Below are 22,709 nucleotides of genomic sequence, written 5' to 3'. Positions count from 1 at the left end.
TCGTTGGAGTCCTTATGGGAAATATGCATATTTACTCAAAAAATATCGGATAACGCCTGATGTTAGGTTATTAAACCTAGCTCAGAAGTTAACCTAAAGCAAAATTTGTAGATAACTACAGAAACCAGAGACATAACAAATTTAAAATCAACAACAACAAATTTGCATGTTTCGGTTTGCTACTTACAACTTGCATTCTTAATTTTAAAATTGTAAAAGTTTACATTTGATTTTTTTCACTTTCTTGCTGTTTTCTTTTTACCAATTTAAAACAATTACTTTGTTAAAAAACAAACGCTTTTGTTTGTTATAAACCAGTGCTACTACAATTGCAAAAAAATTAAAGAAGTTTAATCAGTAACCCCATGCGAAGATGATTTTTCGGCGCTTTATTTCAAATAAGTCAAAAATATGATTTCTGCGTAAGTTAGATAATGTTATCTAACAATTTATTTATTAATCACTAGTATTTCCAGCATACTTTAAGTTTTTATAAAACGGACTTGATAACACAAGAATTCACTAGACAGGTTTGCTAAATTCCGTTAGGAAGCGCACGCAAATATTTTAAATTCAGTTTGTTTAAAAAATACTCAAGGGCAGGAACTTGGCCGAACGGTCTGGCGCGCCTGACCCATATACAGACATAAAAAACCCTGATCGGGATTCGTCCCCGGGAGAGTCCTGGGTTCGAACCCCGTGAAAAAAAAATACTCACGGTTATACTAGGGTTGATATCAGAATTCAGAATAATAACAACAACAAAATCAACCGAAAAACCCAGTTCTTTATGTTAGATTTAGTCCATAACTCTATCCCAGTATCACTGTTAACTTAAGACAGTGCTCTCTTTACGTCGTCTATCGCAGCTGTTCTTAACCTTTTTTTGTCCACGCCCCCCTAAGGTGTTTGTCGGCACTTCACCCCCCCCCCCCCCCCCCCAAACAGGCAAAAAACGTCAGTGAAGCAATAGAACTACAAGAAGTCTCTGATGCCTATGTGTAAACCAGGGATCACCACATTACGGCCCGGGGCGTTAAAGATTGTGCAAACATTCATAATACATTTTAGTAATAATTTTACCTGGTCTAACAAGATTACAAGGCATAAGTATCATCCAAAAGCAGTTTGTTACGTCACAGACAAAAGCAAAGAATAGTAATTGTGTGCGAACAATTGCCTTTTTAGTTTTTTGTGGTAGAACAAACGTGCATTAGTTGGTATGTGACACTTCTATATCTTTCATAGTTTTACAATTAAACAGCGGCACAATCTGAATACAAATAAGATCGTGGGAAGACATGAACCCTTTGCGGTCTCGTCAAAATCGCCTCGCGAGTGCCAGTTTTGAAAAGGCTGCGGGTGACACTAAAACGCTGAATGGGCGGGACGTCGCGGAAACCGTTAAATATCGGGTAAATTGCTGACCTTTTCAAAACTAAATTGCTGGTTAGTGCTATTAGGGTTGGGTTGAGGTTTTATAAAAGTATGTGAATCAAAAAATGTCCCTGCCTAAAACTTATTCAGCTGTTTCCTGACATTCAGCAAAAATGCCTGGGCGGGAAGTCTCCCTCGGCCGCTGAATGTTTCCCTCGGCCGCTGAATGTGTATTTGTAACATATAGTTTCGATTAAAACCAGAAGCAAAAATAGTGGTTATATATTACTCTGTGGTTGCAGAGGGTCTGGTATGTTATAATGGTCGACGATACAAGTACGATTACTGGACATCCAGGCCGCGTACAAGCAGTTGGAGGGGCGAACTTTGCGAGCCTGGCGAAGTGTGTGCAACATTCTTTTATCCAGGAAGTGGCTTTTTCGTAGGTGGGTTATTTTCAATAACATATTGCAATGTAATTAGTGTATGGCTTTTTCATTGTATTCTACCGTTTTGGTTCGATCAACAGAAATATTACAAAGCATAACTTGCTTTAACAGTCGATACGTATGATGCACAATGCGTGAATGCTAGCGCTGGAGTCAACTGTATACTGGGGCCGCTGCAGACGACTATTGGATTGCGGATCCGACAGGATGCACTACAAAGTATTGTAACACGAATGCGTGTAACGAGTTCGGTATTTCCTGGCCATGTAAAAACAGCACGCAGACTGGTAAGGGGCGAAAGAGTATAGATCTTTTAAATATTTTTAACGAAACACCAGGAAACAGTTAAACAAATAAATTGATTGTCCAATATGTAGGCAATATGTTAGTCCTATCCATGTTTTCGCAGATTTTCGACTGACGTCCGGATGTACTGCAATAAAAGTGTTCGAAATGATGGAGTCATGCGCAAGAGTTTGGTTACAAGGCTATCCCTACTCTGACGTCAATCAGTGTCGGTCAGTATAGTAAGTCAAAAAGGGTTTTAGTAAGAAGTTCTTCTAGGAGCATTTTTTGACACAGAGCAAATCTTAATGATGGGTTATCCTGTTTGAATGAAAACCTCAGACGTTGTACAGGTTCCTGTTTTACAGACTTCGATATTGTTTGGACCGATTTTTTCGACTTTTACGAAGTAAGTATTGGGCTTTTAACCTGCATGCTGTTCCCTTTCGATAAGGCAAGACTTTTAACACAGAACTAATTTGTAATCCTGTCTTAAACAGCTACACGTGAAATATATACATATCATAAGTTATAGCCAGGGTTGCCATCGACTTGAAACCAAAAATAAGGACAACCGAAAAGTTAGATTTTCATACGACACGAAACAAACGTTTTGAACAAATCTTTGCACTTATACATATCATTGGCAATATTTTGGTCGGAAACAATCTGTTCCAGCAACTCCTTGTTCGTAGAAAGTACTTGTGCATCTCACAACAGCTCAGGTCTAGGTTTACTTTTACTTGTAGCAGGGATTTGACTAATAATTGATGAAAATAAGACAAAATAAGGACTCAATTCAAAAATAAGGACATTTCTTAGACATAAGGACTGTATGGCAACCCTGGTTATAGCCTACATCCTAGCCGCAAAAGTTCAAACGAACGTTTTTGTTTCGTTGCTTACTAATTAAAAAGAACAGCTTATATAATAAAGTCTTGTGTTTGTTGTTACAGTGGGTTAAAGATTACGTTTCAGCTAGCAACGTCTCCGTATTGTTATCGCAATTGGGGTACCCCCTTGAGGAACACAACGACATTATCGACTCGGTTTGCCTGAAGGAGCAAACGGTATGTTCGCAACGATACATTCCTTATCTTCGTCTACTAATGTATCACCGATCTTTTCGTCACGTTTGCAACTTTGAGGCAGTGCAAGAAGTCATTGACCGACACGCACAAGTTTTGCCGCAGTTGCTCAACGCAGATCACGACACTCAATGCAAGTACGACTACGACTAAGCCTATGCCTTAACCACCCACAAATAGCCTTGTCGACTGGAAATCGAATCTATCCACCAATAGAGTTTCTTGATTTGAATTCGTGTGAAACCATTCAAAATGAAAACATGAAGACATAATTTTTCATCATCTGAAGTTTACATCTGATTTTAAAGTAATGGATAGATGTTTCGGATTGCTTACGGTGGCATAGGTTGGGTCCAAATGTTTGAATAAAAAACGAACGGGTTTTAATCTAAATTCGTTTTGCATTCTTTTCATAAGACGTATGTTATCGGCATTTGTTTCACAGTTTTAAAGAAAAGCTCATCGTTTTTTTGTAAAACCCAAAATAATAAGTTGCGTATGTGGGGCCACCTGCTCAACCAGAGAAAATTTGTAGGTTGAACTACGAGTTACAACAGATGATGACTGAACGTTGGATGACACAGTGTAACCTTACAGCGTTGATTAATAGTTTTATGCATTTTCCACCCGGATTTGAATTTCTGACTAGCAAACTGGAAAACGTTGGTAAATATATTGAGGACAGCCTAAAAGGCCGTGCACTGCCAGGATGCGAAGAAGAATGGAGAAAACAGGCCCTTGCTAACCTCCTCGACAACATTTTAGGTATTTTCCTAAACGTTTATAATTCGTTAAATATAAGTAATAGGGAAGCTGGAACACAACTAACTTATTACATAGTTTTTTTTTAAACAAGAGAAACATGTCTCTGGGTGGATTTAAGAAGCAGATTCACAAAGCTAGTCGGTTTGTGTCTGAAGTATTCCGTTAAATATAAACGTTCAGGAAAATTTTCGTTAAAACAGGAAAAGGGCTTGGTGACGCTAAACGCTAAAAACAAATCAGCTAAATTCGGTTTAGCGTTTCATCCCACTATTTTAGGCCGATCTTGAACTTCGATCTGGTTAGGGCCGCGGCCCGCTTTAAAAATAATTTGATACAGACGCAGGTTAACCGGGTTGTAAGTGGTCCTTTCTTCGTGGTTTGGTATAAAAAAGACACTGTCCCTGACCTGCTTTAAAAAACTTTTTGCAGTGTTAATTAATTTTGTGTCTCCTTTTTTTTGTGGTTTGTCAAAGAAAAGACACTGTCTTGGCCCGCTTTAAAAACACTTTTGCAGTGTTAAATTAATTTTCGTCATAAAATTTGCAGGGCAATCGAACAATTCAGCGGGCAGTGCAACAACTGAAAGTGATTCAAACAACGATTTCACTAATAACAACCCTTTTGACTTATTCCGATCTTTATTTCCGAACTCCTCAGCCAAAGCTCAACACAAAATGTGGATCTTATTCATAGCATTAATTGTTGCTGAATTAACAGTATTTTTTCTGTAAACCGTATACGTTGTGCCACTAATATACAGTTTCGTATATTTTCACAAAGGCGTTTTTTTAGAAAGTGAACCTTTCGGTTTCGAACTTGGCGACTATTTACCACTTAAACACATGTAATAATGAAAAAATAAAATATGGCATGTGACATGTCGCGACTTAATAAATGCAAAGATTTGTTTAAAAACGTTTGTTTAGCTTTGTAATAAAAATATGTATCGTTTGTCCTTATTTTGAGGTCCATATATGACATATGCCACTGGCAACGCAGTCTACAAAAGCCAGAGGCTATCCTTTACTTGTACATTTTTTTTTTGCAACACCGCTACTTTGTGCACAACAACAGACAATAGTTTCGTAACAAAGGAAGAAAATGAATAGCTCATAAGTACTGATAAGCAAGTATACCCTGTTAAAAACTTTTTGTGCCAGAAAACAGGCGATGAAAAATGAACAATGCAGTACGATTTTTGCTTCTGGTGATTCTTGTAAAAATGGCACGTAAGTTTAAATATGTAGTTTTGCTTTACCAAACGTGTGTACCCATGCAGTAGGCACACCGAGTAAGGAGATAAAACAGTGTGACATTCAACTATGCGACCAAAGCTTTCATGCAAACAGTGGTTATACTTTTTATATTGGGTTATCTCAAATTAGTTTTACAATTAATGTTTTTAACCAAAGAGCGGACTATGTAGTTTAGGCCTTAGATTTTATTGACCGTCGCAGATTCACGGGTGTGCTACGTTGGTTCCCGCGATCTAGCTGATGGCTCCCTAACTAGCAGCTTTTTTTTATGGAAGGGTGTGCAACAGCACAATGAACGAACAATGCTTCTTGGCAACATACCCAACAACCAGCAGCGGTAGGTTTTATAGTGCTAAGCCAGGGGTTCCCAACCTGTGGTACGCGTACCACTAGTGGTACGCGAGTAGCTTCCGTTTTGTTCACAAAAACCTGGATTCACAACTTTATATTTTGTTTATCTTGGTTTGTTTACAAAAAAAATCCTGTTGTTTCGTATCATTACGATCTTCAAAACACAGGTCATGTCAATTGTCAACAAAAGGCACAGCTGCTTTGAAAAGCCGTACAACGCTGTGGGACAGTAGGCGTTAATTATGTCAAATATGATGGCCCTTGATAGATATCATCTACTGTAAAATACGTTAGTTGTAAGCTAAAAATAGATCGGAATAAAATGTCCCATAATAGTTACCTTTGAAGAGGTAGTTTATGCTTATAGTAGGCTAGTTCTATGAAAGTGCCGATGCTGGTGGCAAGGTAATATTGCAGAAAGGTAAGCGGCGAAAATGCAAGAAACAAATTTTGAAAAAGTTGTAACTAGTAGTTACTAACTACCACTTTGTTACCAACTTTAGACTATCACCTTTGTAGGTTTGGCTATTTTGTATTTACTTTAGTTGGTATGCGTGGCAGTACAGAGCGTCCAAGTGGTACGAGATCGTTAAAAGGTTGAGAATCCCTGTGCTAAGCCCACTGTAGCTTTTTTTAAAACAAAACTTTTGTGCAATAACTTAAACTACAATGAAAGCTAGGGACTGATAATAACTAAATGATCCATTATGATCAATAATAAAATGATCATGATAACTGACAAGGAGGACAAAGCGGGATAATTCACGTGGTTAGTTTGTCAACACAAAGTTAAACAACAATAGCATTTTTGGGGCAGTCGTAAAGCAAAGAGCAAACTGCTTTGATCCAACATATAACATTACTTGCACGTACATGGCTTCCCTATATGGTATCGTCGACCCCACGGGATGCACCACCAAGTACTGCAATACCGACGGTTGCAATCGTTTCACTAGGGCTGAAAATTGTCAAGCAAGAGCAGAAAATGGTAAGTTTAAATGTCATCGTTTGGTGTTCCTGGTTTGACGAACTTTGCGAATTCAAAAAGCCAAACCCGGAATGTTACAAAAATAAGCATTTACCAAAGATTTAAAGCAGAAATAAAGAAAATTTCCTAAAACAAGACAAATCGACTTTTAACACTTAAACGCGTCCACATCGTAAAATTAAGCCCTAATCAGCTGGAAACGATTTGGACTTTAATATTTAGAGGTGTTTTAATATAGTGACCAAAAACATGCTGGACAGGTTATAGACAAAGTAAGTAACATATATGTTATTTAACCTCAAAATGCAGAACTACTGTTGACACCTTCATGCACCCTTATTGACATCATTGACAAATTCGATGTCTGCTGGCGAAGCCTGTTGGCTGGATTTCCCTACTCTGACGTCACCTTGTGCAAGTCAGTCAGTTACAAGCAAAGTTCGTAGCCGTGTAGAGTGTAGACGCAAAAATGCATGTTTAAACTATTCATTAGATTACAGCAGCTCTACTATACTTACTTGTTAGGTTGGTTGAAGGAAAAACAGGATTCTAGAAAAGATTAAACTGTTGCGCAGGAGAAACATAGATAACGGACTGCAGTGCCTTGCTCAAGCAATCTCAAATTGTGCCAGTGGAGACTGCATAGCAGACTTGGACATATTACCTTTAGGTCTGATGTATATCATGCCGGTAAGTTGCAGGAAGGTCATGGAAACAAAGTTTTGAAAGTTTTCGTTTGTCATACTACTCATGATGGTCAATAAATTATACTTCACTAACTGCACAAAAAACACGGCAAAATCCCAAAAACTGATGAGCATGTCCATAAAATTTTTAGATGATTCCTCAATACGCCATGACGTTCGGGAACACAGCTTCCATTTTCTCACTGCTGGAAGTTCCTGCATCGTCACAAAATGACGTCATCGGTACTTTGTGCCTCCACCGAAGCTCGCCATACACAGCACAAATCAGTTTGCTCTTTCAATCATTGGAACTTAATCTGACATTCGAAAACCCGTTCTGCGACTCTCAGGTCCTTCCAGACATTCTGGAATGGCATCTACAGGCGCTGCCGCGTTTAATTAACGCAAACAGCCATGCGGTGTGGTGCAGGTATGGTCATTGAAAATCGGCCGTGAAGGGTTACATGCCATGTTCTTTGTCTTTTTACAGTTACTTGTTATTGTCCTCCAAAAAGTTAGTGTTGTAATGTCTTATACAACTACAAATTAACAAAATTACTTACCGAACAGTATTTGCCCGGCAAAAATGGAATCCACCGTAACTGAAAGAACACATATAGGTGTTGAAGTGGTTTTAAGTCCATGAACGATTTATCATGGCAAAATACAAACCTTTTTTGCAATATTCTTGGTAACCTTATAAAATACACAATTAATGCACTCCTAAATATTCTTTTTAACAAACCTTACCTTTGTTCAGACAATATTTTCATGATGAAAACGAAGTTTCATAACTTACATCAATACCAATCCCAGTAATTTCCAAATGATTTTAGACTTTGTGCGTTGGTTTTTAATTTGCCTTCTTCAAGTAGTGCTTGTATTTACTCACATGCATGTGTTTTAGTTTCCAGTACAGCATTGCCAAAAAAATTAAACAAAAGATTTGATTTTTTTTTAAATACCAAGTAGAAAATGAAAAACATAATTCATTATTTCCAATCTGAATTGATTCCAAGTTTCAATCAGTTGTTGTACACGTTTTAATTCCATTGGATTCCCAACATGTTACCTGACTGGTTTCTGCCTAACTTGCCCTGCCCAATCGCTTACTGAGTGTTGTCTTGGTCAAATCGACACAATCAAAAATTTATGAGAAAATGGCGCCGATTTTGTTGTAACAAAGCGCAAATTGCCAACAGCTGATTACAAGCAGCCAGTAATCTTCTCTTGAAACAAGTTTGTGAGAAATACTGTTTAGAATCGCCACATATTTTTTACCTATAGGTACCTACAAATATTTTTGCACTTACACACCTTTGTTTAATTTGCCAGTTGCGAATTGTAACAAAATGTAGTCTGGTAAAGTTTCCACATCCTTTTACATATTGCTTTTGCTGCAGTTGACTGTCATTCTAGTGTTTGTCAAGCTTTCATGACAGTACTTTTCCATCAATGTTTAAATCTAAAACCTGTACACAAAGAAAGGAGACAAATTTACTCAGCAAAGCAAACCGCTTCCATGTTGTGCAACATAAGTAGAACAAGGTTTATTACATCATAATACTTTTGTGGTGCAATATCAAAAAGGCGCCATTTTTTTTAAAAAGGGACGATTTTCCGTGTTTAACATTAACGTATAATAGTGTTTGATTAGAAATAAATCATTAATTTGGTACTGCATGGAAATGGTGACTATATCTTCATTAGTCAGCTTTTATTGGCTATTTAGATAAATCAAACTTGACTGTTGTAATCAGGGAGTCGAACCGCTTGTCATACGGGTTCAGGTTCGGTTCGGGTTCACTTCGTTTTGTTTTGAAGGGTTCGGGTTCGGTTCAGGTTTTTAAAAATGAATATTGTCGGGTTCGGGTTTTGTTCCGGTTTGCGGTTTTTAAACCGGTTCAAATTTTCATTCGTTTCAATTTAATTCTACCTATCATCTTCCTGGCCTTATCAAACTCCACAAGATTTTTGACCGTGCACTGTTATTTTTGACACGCCCTATAAGTGTTATCTCGCGTATTCTTCAGTGCGCTGTTTTGAAAAATAATCACAAAATATAAAACAGACTGCATTTTTTACTGGTTCAGTTCCGGTTCGGGTCCAACGCCAAACAAAATATGGGGTTCAACTCCGGTTCGGGTTTTTAGAAAATCGTAATTGGCGGTTCGGGTTCGGTTCGGGTTTAATGAAATTAACCGCTCAAACCGGTTCGCGGGTTCGGGTTCAGTTCCGGTTCGACTCCCTGGTTGTAATTGTATAAAGCAAAACAAGAACCAAGTATTATATTAATAACATAATTTTTAAACCAAACAAACATTTTTACTGACTATTGATTGCATTTAAATTTCTAATGCAGTGTGGCTGACGATTCCAAGGCGTTAATGTTGAACTATTGGGAGAATCGTTGCAACAGGTCAGCGGCGGTGTTGTTGCCCAAGTTTATGGTGCCAGTTGGATACGAGTTTTTGTCCGGTAAAATGGAAAATGTTGTGACCACAATGGAAAACTTTGTCCGGAATTACCAGATGCCGGGATGTGGTGGTAAGTGAGATCAGTAGGTTTTTGGTGCCAAAAACCTAAAAATTACCGACGCAGTTGGAAATCCGGATGTTAAAAATATGTTACAATGTTCCAAAAACTGACAACCTGCTCATCACGAACCAGGAAATCCATGACAAATGAACTTTTGATAAACAATAGGAATACGTTTTGTGGTCAAGTTGTTTTCGAAATTGACATAAATTAACACCCACTCAATGTTCCAAATAAGCTCGTGGATCCATCAGCTTTTTCTACCTGTTTGTTTCGCAAACAATATTGTAAGGTTGATTTCCTTTTGGACTGCATTACTTTTTACAATAGTCTTGTGGTATAGACAATAGAAAAATAATACGTCTTATGTAAGACTTATAATTGCCACACAAACATCGCTTGTTTAAATCAAAGTTGCAGGCTCATCAGACAACACCGTATACAACGATTCCGGAAATTCGTCAGATGGAATACATGCTAAACACTTGGAGTGGCTGCAGAGAATGCTGGTTGGCATACTAACTGCACTGACTTTGTAGCCTACACTTCATTCAAATGATCAATTCGCGACAATCACGATTTCCTTTTTTATTAAAGATCAGCATTGTAAAACATTTCTTGGTGTATTGAGTGCTGCCAACCTAATACTCTTTAAGAAGTCATGGATGGCTCTGACAACTATGCTCAGAAGAATAGTTGCATAAAGCATCACTCAAAATAGAAGTACTAAAAGTCATTAATTCCGGTGTGAATTTTGCAACGTACGAGCAATTTTAATGAGTAAACTAATTTTTGTGTGACATAAAACCACACACCGCAACAGACAAAAAACCTTGTACTCATGGAAATTCGGCACAAATGGTCAGTATTCATTATTCCTAAGTATTAAACACGGTTGAAAAAAATGATAAAATAAAAAAATTCGTAACAACGCGTCACACGCAACGATAGTTTTTAAGACTTTCAACTTTCGGCCTCCGCTGGTTGCTCGTCGGTTTCCGCTTTGACGTCATCATCGTGTTTCGGCCGCTTGGTGGGGCTCCCAACTTCCATCGGTACCGATTCTTCATCGTCTAGTTTCCGTTTCGGCGATCGTGCAGTTAGAACGGTCTCTATTGTTTTTGATGTTGGCTCCTGCTCGCCAGGTGGCGTTTCATCGGCAGTTTCAGGCACAGACTCGGTTTTGCCGGGGATGGTAGACTAAATTAATAGAGAAGTATGTGAAGTTTATCATATTGTTTGAAATTTTTTTTGCTGTGATGCAAAAGCTATAAAAGCGACAAGTTCTAACAGGCATTTTTGAGCCTTGCAACAACGTATGGGTCACAAGACTCACAATTTCATACATATATGTACATACTGCATACTTACATCTTCTGTTTGGTTCTCATCTGTGTTTGGAGGCTTGATAACATTGTGTTTTTCTACCAATGTACCTACACCTGTAAAAATATACAATGTTTAAAACTGTACTCCTCCATGTTCATGGAACACTGTTATAAGATTTTGATCTGTCAAAAAAAATATACTTCACAATATACTACAGATGTGAAAGCGAACTACAGAATTCTTTGTTTTTTGTTGCCATAAATAAAACACTAATAAGTTTTGATTTGATTATGCCATACCTGGCAGTGGTTGATTCTTTTCATTAATTTCTTCAGTTTTGTTTTTCTCATTGTCAGCAGAAGACACATCACCACTATTGTTTTCAGCTTCTGTTTTAGTTTCATCTTTCTTGGTATCAGGTGATTCATGTTCTTTAGATTCCTCCACCTCCATTTGGTCCTTATCATCAGAAACGTCTTTAGAAGATGTGTCTTCATTGATTTCTTTTTTCTCTTCTGCTGTGGTTTCTGCAGCTTCCACATGATCTTCAGTGGGAGGTGTTACGGCATCACTGTCAGTGACTTTAATACTTGGAATTGTTGGTGCAGTTGTACTGATCGGTGAAGGAGGCAAATTAGACCAAGGCCTGTATCAAAAAAGTTTTCGATGTACTTACATGAAGTACAGTTACAATTAACAAATGTCTGGCTTAAACTTAAAATGTTTACAAATATTACAACAAAACATATTCAGTATTAACAAACTGAAAAGGTGTAAAGAATCTTATTGTAATAATTTGCTTTATAAGAATCAATTTGATTTAGTAAATTTTGCTAACCGTCCAGTGGTAGAGTTGATGGCTCTTATATCAAAACCACCATTCACTTGCTCTGAACTTTCGCTTGTTCTCCTTAAAACAAAAAGAATTTCAGTGTGCAAAACACAAGCATAAATCTGTATTACCTTGATGAGTAGGACCATGGGCTAACCACCATCAGATTTTTTTCCATCGCACGAATAAATTTCTCACATTTTGTGTAGTTTCTTTTTGGATCGGTGACCAACTCACACAAGCGTTGAAAAGTAAATGGAGGACTGTTAAAGTAACAGATTTTTTTAAAACAGGTAAACCAAAAATGACTGATTATTATTAAAATAAAAATGTTATTGATCTATAAATACTTGCCAGTCAAAATCTGCAGCCAATTGCACAACTCTTTCTCTCATGTCTTCAAACTTGTCATTTTCTAGGTTGGGATTTACTTTGCTACCCTTGTATGGACTTGATTGGTAAAATTCATTTAGCACCAACTTTAGTTTGTGTATGAAAATTTGTTGAACTTTTTCCCAAGAGAATCTACAATAGTAGGAAAAAACATGTTGTTGAGTCATTCAAGAAACTAAAGTTACACTTTTTGTTTAGTACAAAAACACATGATCACTGTATTCACCTTACAAGTTTTACAAGAAACATGCATCAAAAATTCGAAATATTTGCAAATAAAGATTACTCACACAATATCCCCAGTTTTAGCCACATGCTTTAGAAACAACTCCAGTTGCTCTGGTAATATATCTGGTGTGTTTGTTTGGAAAGCTGAAGAATATAAATGTACGTTTACGCTGAAAATTTGTTAAACCAAAATCAAATTGCCACAACTTTTTTTACATTACCTTCCACGGCTTGACCAAAAATTTCTGTTGCGCTCATACTGGGACTTTCTACGATGATGTTAGGCAGGTCGGGTTTTCCTTTCATTGTATACTAAAGTCCACAAAAATAAGTAATTTTGCCGCGAAAGATTTACAAGAACACAGAACACCGTGCTCTGCTGCTCCTGGAGGAAAGTTCTTGGACAAATAAATTATACTTTTACATAAACTTTACTGGAACATGAGTTGATTTGATTTGAGTTGAGTTTATTTCGCTTGGTGACAGAACACATAGAGACACAATTGCACTGAACAATCACCAAGCCGGAAATAGCTGCGCAACGTTGAGACGTTATGGGGCGCAAAAAGTGGAGGGTACAATTGGTGGATCATGATTAAACGAGAAAGTTTGTGTTAAAAATTATTAGGTTGTGTGCTCACGCATAATTTGTGTTGCTTGTATATTATACAAAAAGAAGAAAATCAAAATTGTTTGTGCAATGTCAACTGTCACAAAAAGACAAGTTTTATTTTTTTTAGTTTTGGGGTTACGTTAAAGTTGTTTGTCATTGTTGTGTGTAATTATTTTGGAAATCCAACAATTACCGTAGCGTTTTCGAAAAAGGAACTACAAAGTCGTAGCGCAGTAACTGATCTTACTCGTTTATGGTAGTTAGTTTAGGTTAGTTTAGTTAGTCCCAGTGCTAGCAAAAAAGATACCGCCATGTCACGGAATTCAACAAGTGGTAGGAACATTCACAACCTGAAACTGAATATTCCAAAACATGGCGAAACTGTGGATTCACCTCGTGAAGTTGCTTCTGCTGAAGAAAATGTACGACATATTGCAATAATTTGCAAAACAATAACTTTGAGTACAAATTTGTCAATATGCTTTAAATTATTTGTTGAAACCTCAGTGCTCAGTCTATAGATAATCACTTATCTTAATTTGTTGTACTGTAGACTATAAGTAATGAAAAATGGTAACTTGTTTTATTTCTTTGTAGTCTAAATATGATTACTTTTTTTCAGGCAAGTAGCAGTGGTGCAGTAACATACAATCGCAGTGTAAGCATGCCGGCAAACGAAGCATCTAATGTACGACATAGGGGACCGCCTCCACCAAGACATAGGCGAATGCAAAGACAATCGTCGCTACTTCAAAGGACTGCAATGATCCGCAGGTTTGTAAATTTTGCATGTTGTGTCTTTTCCAGTGTTCCAGATTAGTTTTTCAACTGTGGGGCAAATATAACATCAATTTAGTAAGTAATTTGAAGTCTGTGAAATCAGTTATTGAGGGGAAATGTTATCATTAAAAACTTCGCAACTAAGAAGAAGAAAAAAGTTGGAACTGAGATAAATGGTTGAAAATCTGTTGGTTTTAAACTTACTTAAATATTTTGTATCATTTTTTACTTGTCATGTGAAACCTTAATTAGAATGAATGTTTTTTCTCCAGTGGTTCAAAGCGAATGAAGGAAGCTACTGAATCCTTTGTTGGCATCGGTAAAAATTGTAATGAAGATCATGAGAAATGGAGAAAACGCCACTTAAGGTAAAACTTTTACTTTAAAACAAAACTTGCATTATGTGCTCAAACTGTGCTGTTTAGGCATCTTTGCTTTAGCATGCATGTAAGCATTATAAAACACATTTGAACAGGTACTGCAGTATGAGATATGGAAGATTAAAGCCAGAGCTGGAACAAGAAGTGGAGGAAGGCAGCCTTAGTCAGTCAACATCCCCCTCCATGCCACAGGTTAGATAAGCCATGGCTTGATTGGAATCACAGCATGTATTTATATGTTGACATCTATTGTGTAGATTTATGATCCATATGCTCGCTTTCGGGGCACAAGATATACAAATTCAGCAGTTGGAACTCCAGAAGAAGGAGAATTTGGACCATCACTTGGTGGTAAGTCCGCTGATATAATTTTACATTTTTTTGCAGATTAAACAACAAGTTTCACTATTTTTTGTCACATGTGTTTCTCTAAGAGTGTGTTTGGTTTGGTAAGATATTTTGTGAAGATTTGTACAAACCTTGTTTTCTAAACAGGCCCTATTGCAGTAAGCACACCTCCATATACACCAGTGACTCCGAGCGCTCGTTCTATAGCCAGCATGCGATTTGCCCCTGGCATGCGAAACACAAGCCAACGCATGAGAAAAGAGTCTGTTGCGAGAATGAGCTGGAAAGTGCTGAGTGCTGTTGTCAAGGTACATGACATACCAAATTTACAAAAATTTCCACCCGTATTATGCTGTTTGAATGAGTGAAAATTACTGCTTTTGTTTTTCATACCATTTATCACTAACAAAACACACATCTTAGGGTACATCTGTGATGAACAATCTTGTGTCATCTGAACATCTTGGGGCAGACAAGCGAAGTTTTGCTTTGCCCAGTTTGGCTGAGGATGACATCAAGGAATCAGATCAGGAAATTGACACCAGCTTTCTACAGGAGGTGAGTTGACTATTTAGTAAATATATTATGCATATATTTATATACAGCAACAATTGTGGTGTTCGTATACCATTAGCCAATGTTTTAAATTCTGCCATGTGTTAGATGCCAACAATAATGGAAGATGAATCACTTGCAGATGAAGTTTTCTTTGACCAAACCACCACTGACGAGTATCCAAGCAAAAGGTGTGTGATTTCTAATGCCCTTTTTGGTTTAATGTGGTACCAACTATAAAAAATGCTTGAAAGCCACCATACAAACAATATTAAATTTAAAAAAAAAGCATTTGGTAATTGACCAAATTGTTTCTACAGACAAATATCATATCGCCGGGCTGAACTTGTAAATCAAATTGATGCTGATGAGTCCCGTAAACATGGTCGCAAGATTGGGGTAAACAGAGTTTTGTCAAATGCTTTCCATCGGGAAAAGCGTCAGTTTGGTAGAGGCTTGGTTGGTCGGTGGCTTAACAGAGGGTTGACCCGGAAAAGACTCAACAGCAATGTCAGGATACAACTGGACCAATTTGACAACCACAGGTAAGTACTCTTTTGTTAAAGTTAATCTTATTTGTAACTATCAAATGTGTATTCTTTTGTATTGTATAAATTTTGATTTTTGACTTGTACATAATACAACTAAAACACTACACTAGTGCCACAGGAAAATAAACACTTTCTGTCATGTTTAGACCATACTTTACCTACTGGATTACATTTGTCCATATTGTTGTCTGCATCATATCAATAGCTGTCTATGGTATCGCCCCCATTGGCTTCACGTACACAAAGGAGAAATTCACAGTAAGTTGTATCACATGTTTGCTTAACAAAGGCCATTTCTTATCAGTCAAGATTTTAACTAGAAATGATTCACTGCTACTGCTATGTCATATTAACATGAATCCACTTTTGTTTTCTTATAAAATGTACAAGCAGTTATTGTTATACCAAAAAGGTGTCTCAAATTATCAGCATTTCAAATCATTAGATTGCTTAGTAGTATTGTAACATATGTTATTTTTTTCCTCAGACCACGAAAAAATCATTGTCAAGGGTCAGTGAGGTGTTTGAGGAACCACAAAACTTTTGGATCGGCCCCCGCACGGTCAGTTTTGTTGTTTTTTACACCAGTATCAACATTCTTACTTAGTTTTACATTACATACATCATACATGTTGTTCATACAACACACATAACATCACAAATGGCAGGTCATCAGTGTTTTTTTTAAGGTGTTTTCAAATTTCTCCAGCGGTTTCTCAAAATTTGGACTTGCAACTACAGTAGCTATTTTTTGGTATTTAAATGAAACACTTGCGGTCTCTTAAAACTACTTAGCGGTCAGCCGGTCACCCAAACCAAACCTTAAAAAAACCTGCAGGTCATATGTAGTGAAAGCATTGTAATGCTGACCTTTCAAAATTAATAACCACAATGTTCTGTACAAACCATTTTGAACCCTTGATTTTTAGTTTTATGTCTAAAGTATTGTAAACATTCTTTCATTACAGAAAGATCTTATTCATTTGGGTGCAAAATATTCACCTTGCATGCGATTAGACCCCAAACTGCAGGAATTCATTAAAAACGAACGATTACTTGAAAAGGAGTCAGCCTGCTGTGTCAGAAATGATAATTCGGGCTGTATTCAGACCAACGACTGTCCTGTGAGTGTCTCTTAAATTTGTTATTGCAATGAAAAACCTTTAGTTGTACTTTTAAGTTTTGGGCCTGCCTGCAGTGATTGTCGCCTTACTTAATTAGCATGTTTTTGTAGTTCACGTTTGCCAAATGGGTGAAATGGCCTGACTTTGACCCCCCGACGTATGGAGGTAAGACTCTGTTGTTTTTACTTTTAAGGGTATACCTTTTCGGTAAAGTTTTGGTAAAAACAGTCATTAAACATTCCTTTTTATTTCCCAACAACTCAAACAACTGTTTTATGTTTATAGTTTATTTTATGTTTTAAGTTTATTTGTAACAAAATTTCAAAATTGTTTGTTTAGACAACTTTGAAAAGCGCACCTCAGGTTCGGTTTGTGGTCAGGATCCACGATATTGTCGAAGTCAGCACTCAAGTTCAACTGCTGACCAGTGGCCTGATGACATCACCAAGTGGCCGGTTCGTCAACAAAAAAACTTTAAATGAACAACTAACCTATGTCTCAACTCTCAAATAAATTTAGTTACTAATCACAGTTTGAAGTTATAGTAACATTTGTGAAACAACATGATTTGGCAATATACACACTTTCAGTTTACCTAATCTACTAAGAGCAAAGCTACTGTGGCTTAACAATGGAAATTATTGTGTAGATTTGTAGCGACCCTCTTCCACAAGAAGACTTCCAAAACAGCTCGATCGACAACGTTAGGTGTGAAGTTGTCGGACACCCGTGCTGCATCGGCCAAGAAGCGAGGTACGAACACTTTACCAAGCGATAATGACTAATGTAAAGTATTTTGTTAGTTTATTAGCCATCCATAACATAACTGCAAGTTTTGCTTTTCACTAGTGTACTCGCTTTTGATTAATATTATCACACTTCTTCTACTTCATATAAGACTCTTTGATTGAAGTTATGCAAATGTACAACAAGCTATTAGTAGGGATGGGCCGAGCCGAGCCAGAACCTGAGTACTTGGTACCGAGCATCGCTGTTTTTAATGCTCGGTGCTCGGCCCAGCAGTTGCACAAACTGACCCGAGTGTTAAATTTGCATATTCACGCCCTGCTAACATATGTAACTAGTGTTCTAAACGGTGTCTATGAACAAAAACGAATGATTTTTCAAATGCACTACATGGTGGAAAAACGCGTACTTTGTGGGCATGTACAGCTTAATAAAACACTGCCGGTGACGTAAGAGGCCTTGGAGAGCTAAAACGTAGAAAGGGGATTTTTGTGATGTCATAATGCACCGAGCGTGTTCGGCCGAGCACCGATCATTAAAGTGAGATGCTTGGTGCTCGATCGAACAGAACATTTGCAGTTTTGGCACATCCCCAGCTATTAGGTTCGTTAACCCAACCTAAAACCGTTTCTTGTTTCTGCAGATGCGAGATTGTCACAGAGCAGTATTGTCTTTACAAACACGGCGTGTACCACTCCGAAGCCAGTCTCTGCTCACAGGTCAACTGTATGCAAGATACTTGCGGATTGATTCCGTTTCGAGATCCCGAATATCCTGATCAGATCTACAGGTTATGGTTGCCTGTGTTGCTTCACGCCGGGTAAGTTGACTTTCATGAATATCTTTTCAGATGGCTACTGCTTTGACTTGTTTCATTAGTCACATGTTCGTTTGGGATAACATCATGCTTTTACGTTCTAAATTCGAGTCCGAAGCGTTGTAAGTTTGAGCTTTTTAATAAAGTATATTTCATACAATTTTTACGAAATTAGTACCTTATTATCACTACGGCTTATACGCAATCATTTGCCTTGCTTATTTTAGACTATGTCGGTTTATTTACTGAGGGTAATTTATGCTGGATGTTCGGTTAAAATCCTGTGTAATATCGTGGTAACATAGAAACAAAGTACAAATTAAATGCCGAATCTCGCTTCAAATTGGCTGTGAATTTTTCACAGGTTACTCCACTGCCTGGTTTCAGTCGTGTTCCAGATGACAGTATTGAGAGATATGGAGAAGTTAGCTGGCTGGCATCGAATCAGTATCATATACGTTTTTAGTGGGATAACTGGCAACCTTGGCTCAGCCATATTCCTTCCCTACAGGGCAGAGGTACAAGTACAAAATTTGCATGACTGTACATTGTTATTTCAGTCACAACCATTCCAGCCCTCTTTGTACACAAGCTTTTATAAATCTAAGCTTACTTTGCGTCGCGGTCGAGAATACCACAGCACTATAAAACGTTTAAGTTTGGTTTTCATATTTGGGACTTTGACTTTAACTGTAATATAATTTGTAAACCACTTAGTATGATTCCTGAGATCCTTTTCAACATTTTCTAATTTTTGTGTGTGTGTAATTTTTGCAGTATTGTGAATTGGTACTTAAAAGTATTGCCACAAAACATATAATTTCCATTTTAAGGGCTGCAGCAAGAAAGATAAATGTTATGAAATTTGTGTTTAGGTTGGCCCCGCTGGTTCTATCTTCGGCATTTTGGCCTGTCTCTTTGTTGAAGTATTTCAAAGTTGGCAACTTCTAAAGTCACCACTAAGAGCGCTATTTAAATTAGTTGCCATAACGACCGTGCTCTTCGTGTTTGGAGCTTTACCGTGGATCGACAACTTTGCGCATATGTTTGGGTTCCTTGCAGGATTGGTAAGTACCGCGTGTATTACTAGTAACGTGAACTTTTTGAATAATTTAGTTAACGTACCTGCTTTTTAGTCCAACAATATATTTGTACAAGGTTTGTTGTACAGTTCTGTAAGCGAGATAGTGTTACCTAAGTGGGTATGTAGTATCCACGCGCAGGCAGAACAGATCAGTGGCAGTCATAAAGCGTATTGTCGATATATCTTGATGTGGTATCCAAGTCAGAACGCACAGAGTCAAATGCTTAAATAAGTTACATGACAACCGGGCAGTTCAGGCTCACATGACAAAACAAGAATTAATCCAGAAAGAAGGTAAGAATATAAACTCGTATCAGCTACATTAGCCTTGAAGCGCAGACCAGCGACAACAGCAGTTACTGCAGATTGATATATTCCAGACAAGATACAGTGTGACGCATTTTGTAGACGTGGCATACAATAAATGTTTCTGATGTGGAGGGTAGCAGGTAGGTTATGTTTCTGGTATTGTTTGTTGTGCAAAAGCGGTAAACCATTTTACTTACATGCATCCCTTTATTCAGCTTCTCTCCTTCATTTTTCTGCCCTACATCACTTTCAGCAAGTTCGACAAGCATCGCAAGCGCATTCAAGTGATCACATGTTCATGTCTTTTCATTGGACTCTTTGTGGCACTTGTCTTCTTTTTCTACATATACCCTCTCACGGACTGCAACGGGTGTCGCTATATCAACTGTATACCATTCACTCAGGATTTTTGCTCAAACCATGGTTTTCAACCAGAGGACCGCCAGTAGATTGCTCGCCAGCTTTGCTGTCTCGGTTCTGCTCTTTGGAAGTGCAGTGTTAAAACGCCACAATAAGTTGTTGTGTTCCTTTTTTGTGATTTTTACAAAAATGCGAATTGGTTTAAAAAAGTCCAGTTTGCGTTTTTTTGTGTATTTAGGATTTTCTGTATAATTTTTATAATTTTAAAGCACTTTTTCGCATTTTCTATCGTGTTTTAAATATACGCTAATAATCAAAAATGTTTTTGTATCTAATCATCAATTTTAAGGTTTTTGAAACAAGTTTTACAGGAAAATGACCATGACTGTTGCACTTTTTAACATTCTTGTCACGACTTTTGTTTGAGCAAAATTTTCCATGTCCATTTTCACCAAGTGAACTTTTAACATGTCCGTCCACCATGAGCAATACGTGTCTTTGCTATAAAACGCTTTTTGTTTGATCGAGGGAGGCCCTGCACTACTTAACATTATTGCATGATAGGTATTTTGTACGTAGTTGCACTATAGTAGATATAGTGAAAAGCAATTTTGGTCACTGCCGTTGTTACAATGTGTTTTTCTGTCATTTTTACGACCCGTTTTTATTACATGAAAATCTAATCAAGCACACCTTAGTAAGTAAACGCACTTGCCGTTTTCAAATTAAAAAAAAACACGTTTGTGTTGTGTAGAAACATATATCGCTTGTGCTTGCAAAGATAAACATGGCGTTTTCGGTACAGATAAAAAATATTATTACAATATTATGTGCAAGTGTATTACATACCATGGCATCACATACTGTAAGTATTTCATCTAGTGGTGTGATTTCCGTCATGCTATGCGCTTTTCGATCAAATAGTTTCTGCAATTGTCCGCATATCTTTAAAGATTAATGGCGTAGGTTAGTTATTAGGCTATGCAGCAGTCGCGCAAACTTATTATTGAACCAAAGTTTCTCATATCCATGTGTATTAATATAGAATATTTTTAATCTAAAACTTTATTAATTTTAGCACCTTAACTTTGAGTTGGTTGCCCCACTTAAAAAACACAACGTCGAGCATTTTCGTGTTTTCGTTTCATCATCTTTTAAGACGAATATTTTTATTCCTATTATCAAGTTATCTTTTAAATTTTATGTCGCGTTTCATGCATTGTGACAACTCCATTTTGTACTTTGAAAAAATACCTTGACTTGTTGACAATTGAACGTTGCAAAAGTTCGGTCGTAAAACCCTAGTCTGCATCTTGTTTTCCTTTTGTAGCACGCCCTATGGATTTACAAAGCCTATTGGATCTCGTCAATTTTGTTCTTAGCGCTTATGCTGCCGCAAATCAGCTTGTACTACTTGCCAATAAACGTCATTGGTGGCTCACTTATTTATCAAACCAGCAATATACTTCGCCTAGATGTCGATTGCACATTTAGAGGATAGTTAAACCAAAGGTAAGGGCGGGCGTCAGTTGAAATCTTATCAGTTTTACACATTTAGAAGAAAACTACATAACATATCAACGTACGTCAAGTTGCACACATTGTATACTGCTTTAAATTGTCCACTTTTTTACATTCAGCCCTGGTGTTGTAGAACTACTAGCAGAAGCTTGTAATGCACTGTTCGGCAACCCCTGGCACGCGAGCTATTTTTTTTTCATGACACGACAAACTATTTGCGAAATTTTGTGCAAGTACATTTGGTGCAATTCGAACCATTGTTTGTTTATTATGATGCAATCGTCTTCAAATCGCCGTGCTCTTCTACTTGCGAGTTGCGACCCAAATTTTACACACAAAAATGTTGGCACCCGAAGCTATTCCCATTTTGAGATGAATAAAATGGCACGCTTTGCTCAAAAAGTTGCCGACGCCGACTGTGTTTAAAAACAAAGCGGAAATTCGCTGCAGTTACGACATAGTCTTAATTGTGCAAGACCTATATCCTTCAATCATCTGTCACGTTCTTTCTAATACCTACCTCGGATGGAAACCGACACCAATGCTTTTGTGTGGGCCGTAAACAACTGCTTTGTTTTGTACAAGGTCGTTTGAAAGGCCGAGACGTCCCCCAGCCGACGACACAATGCCCCAAGAGATAATTAAGCAGTGCGCGTTACTATGGTAAGGTATTTCGTAGGAGCAGCGAGGCGAAATACCACTGCCAGCCCGATGTGTGCGGTGTATCAGGCCTGCCTTGATCGAGAGTAAATAAGGATTACAGACAAGAGGATAGAACAGGTTTTGTGAAAAAAGTTCTAATGAACTGTTGTAGGTTGCATAGGTTAGGGTCCACTGCGAAGACCAGGTTAAGTTGATTGCGACATAGAATGTACTGGTTTATTAAAAAGAAGAATTCCGTTTAGCAGACTGGTACTTGGAAAGTAAAATGCAGAAAAAGATTACAAAAGGATAT

At 37.5% G+C, this 22,709-nt stretch overlaps 3 protein-coding genes across 4 annotated transcripts; 2 read left to right on the top strand and 1 right to left on the bottom strand.

The window, feature by feature from the left end:
* The first annotated feature begins 5,410 nt into the window (after positions 1-5,410).
* On the top strand, positions 5,411-10,597 carry LOC145222101 (uncharacterized). Of its 2 annotated transcripts, none has more exons than XM_080088123.1 (6): positions 5,411-6,559; positions 6,869-6,977; positions 7,135-7,249; positions 7,398-7,675; positions 9,608-9,792; positions 10,204-10,597. In XM_080088123.1, the coding sequence occupies exons 1-6, from the start codon at positions 6,445-6,447 to the stop codon at positions 10,320-10,322; spliced, it is 921 nt and encodes a 306-aa protein (XP_079944249.1). In that variant the 5' UTR covers positions 5,411-6,444; the 3' UTR covers positions 10,323-10,597. The 2 variants fall into 2 exon arrangements, with proteins under 2 accessions (XP_079944249.1, XP_079944248.1); XM_080088122.1 differs by having other exon boundaries at positions 5,416-6,559; positions 10,198-10,597.
* Positions 10,357-13,005, bottom strand: LOC145222100 (uncharacterized). Its single transcript, XM_080088121.1, has 8 exons — positions 12,787-13,005; positions 12,628-12,709; positions 12,299-12,469; positions 12,076-12,207; positions 11,951-12,022; positions 11,412-11,758; positions 11,155-11,225; positions 10,357-10,983 (listed from the first exon to the last, which is right to left on the bottom strand). The coding sequence occupies exons 1-8, from the start codon at positions 12,869-12,871 to the stop codon at positions 10,747-10,749; spliced, it is 1,197 nt and encodes a 398-aa protein (XP_079944247.1). The 5' UTR covers positions 12,872-13,005; the 3' UTR covers positions 10,357-10,746.
* A 60-nt stretch (positions 13,006-13,065) lies between these two features.
* On the top strand, positions 13,066-21,674 carry LOC145222099 (inactive rhomboid protein 1-like). The gene is made up of 19 exons (XM_080088120.1): positions 13,066-13,600; positions 13,801-13,952; positions 14,231-14,326; positions 14,434-14,530; positions 14,596-14,689; positions 14,834-14,994; positions 15,110-15,244; positions 15,350-15,432; positions 15,562-15,786; positions 15,939-16,050; positions 16,280-16,354; positions 16,761-16,916; positions 17,027-17,081; positions 17,256-17,371; positions 17,566-17,669; positions 18,307-18,483; positions 18,845-18,998; positions 19,356-19,547; positions 20,089-21,674. Exons 1-19 carry the CDS (start codon positions 13,490-13,492, stop codon positions 20,320-20,322), a joined length of 2,529 nt encoding a protein of 842 aa, XP_079944246.1. The 5' UTR covers positions 13,066-13,489; the 3' UTR covers positions 20,323-21,674.
* Positions 21,675-22,709: the final 1,035 nt, after the last annotated feature.

This window comes from Phallusia mammillata, chromosome 4 (assembly GCF_965637545.1).
Source record: "Phallusia mammillata chromosome 4, kaPhaMamm4.hap1.1, whole genome shotgun sequence".
Classification (NCBI taxonomy): Eukaryota; Metazoa; Chordata; class Ascidiacea; order Phlebobranchia; family Ascidiidae; genus Phallusia; species Phallusia mammillata.
Note: the sequence above shows the minus strand (reverse complement) of the source record. Positions and strands in the feature narration are given on the sequence as shown.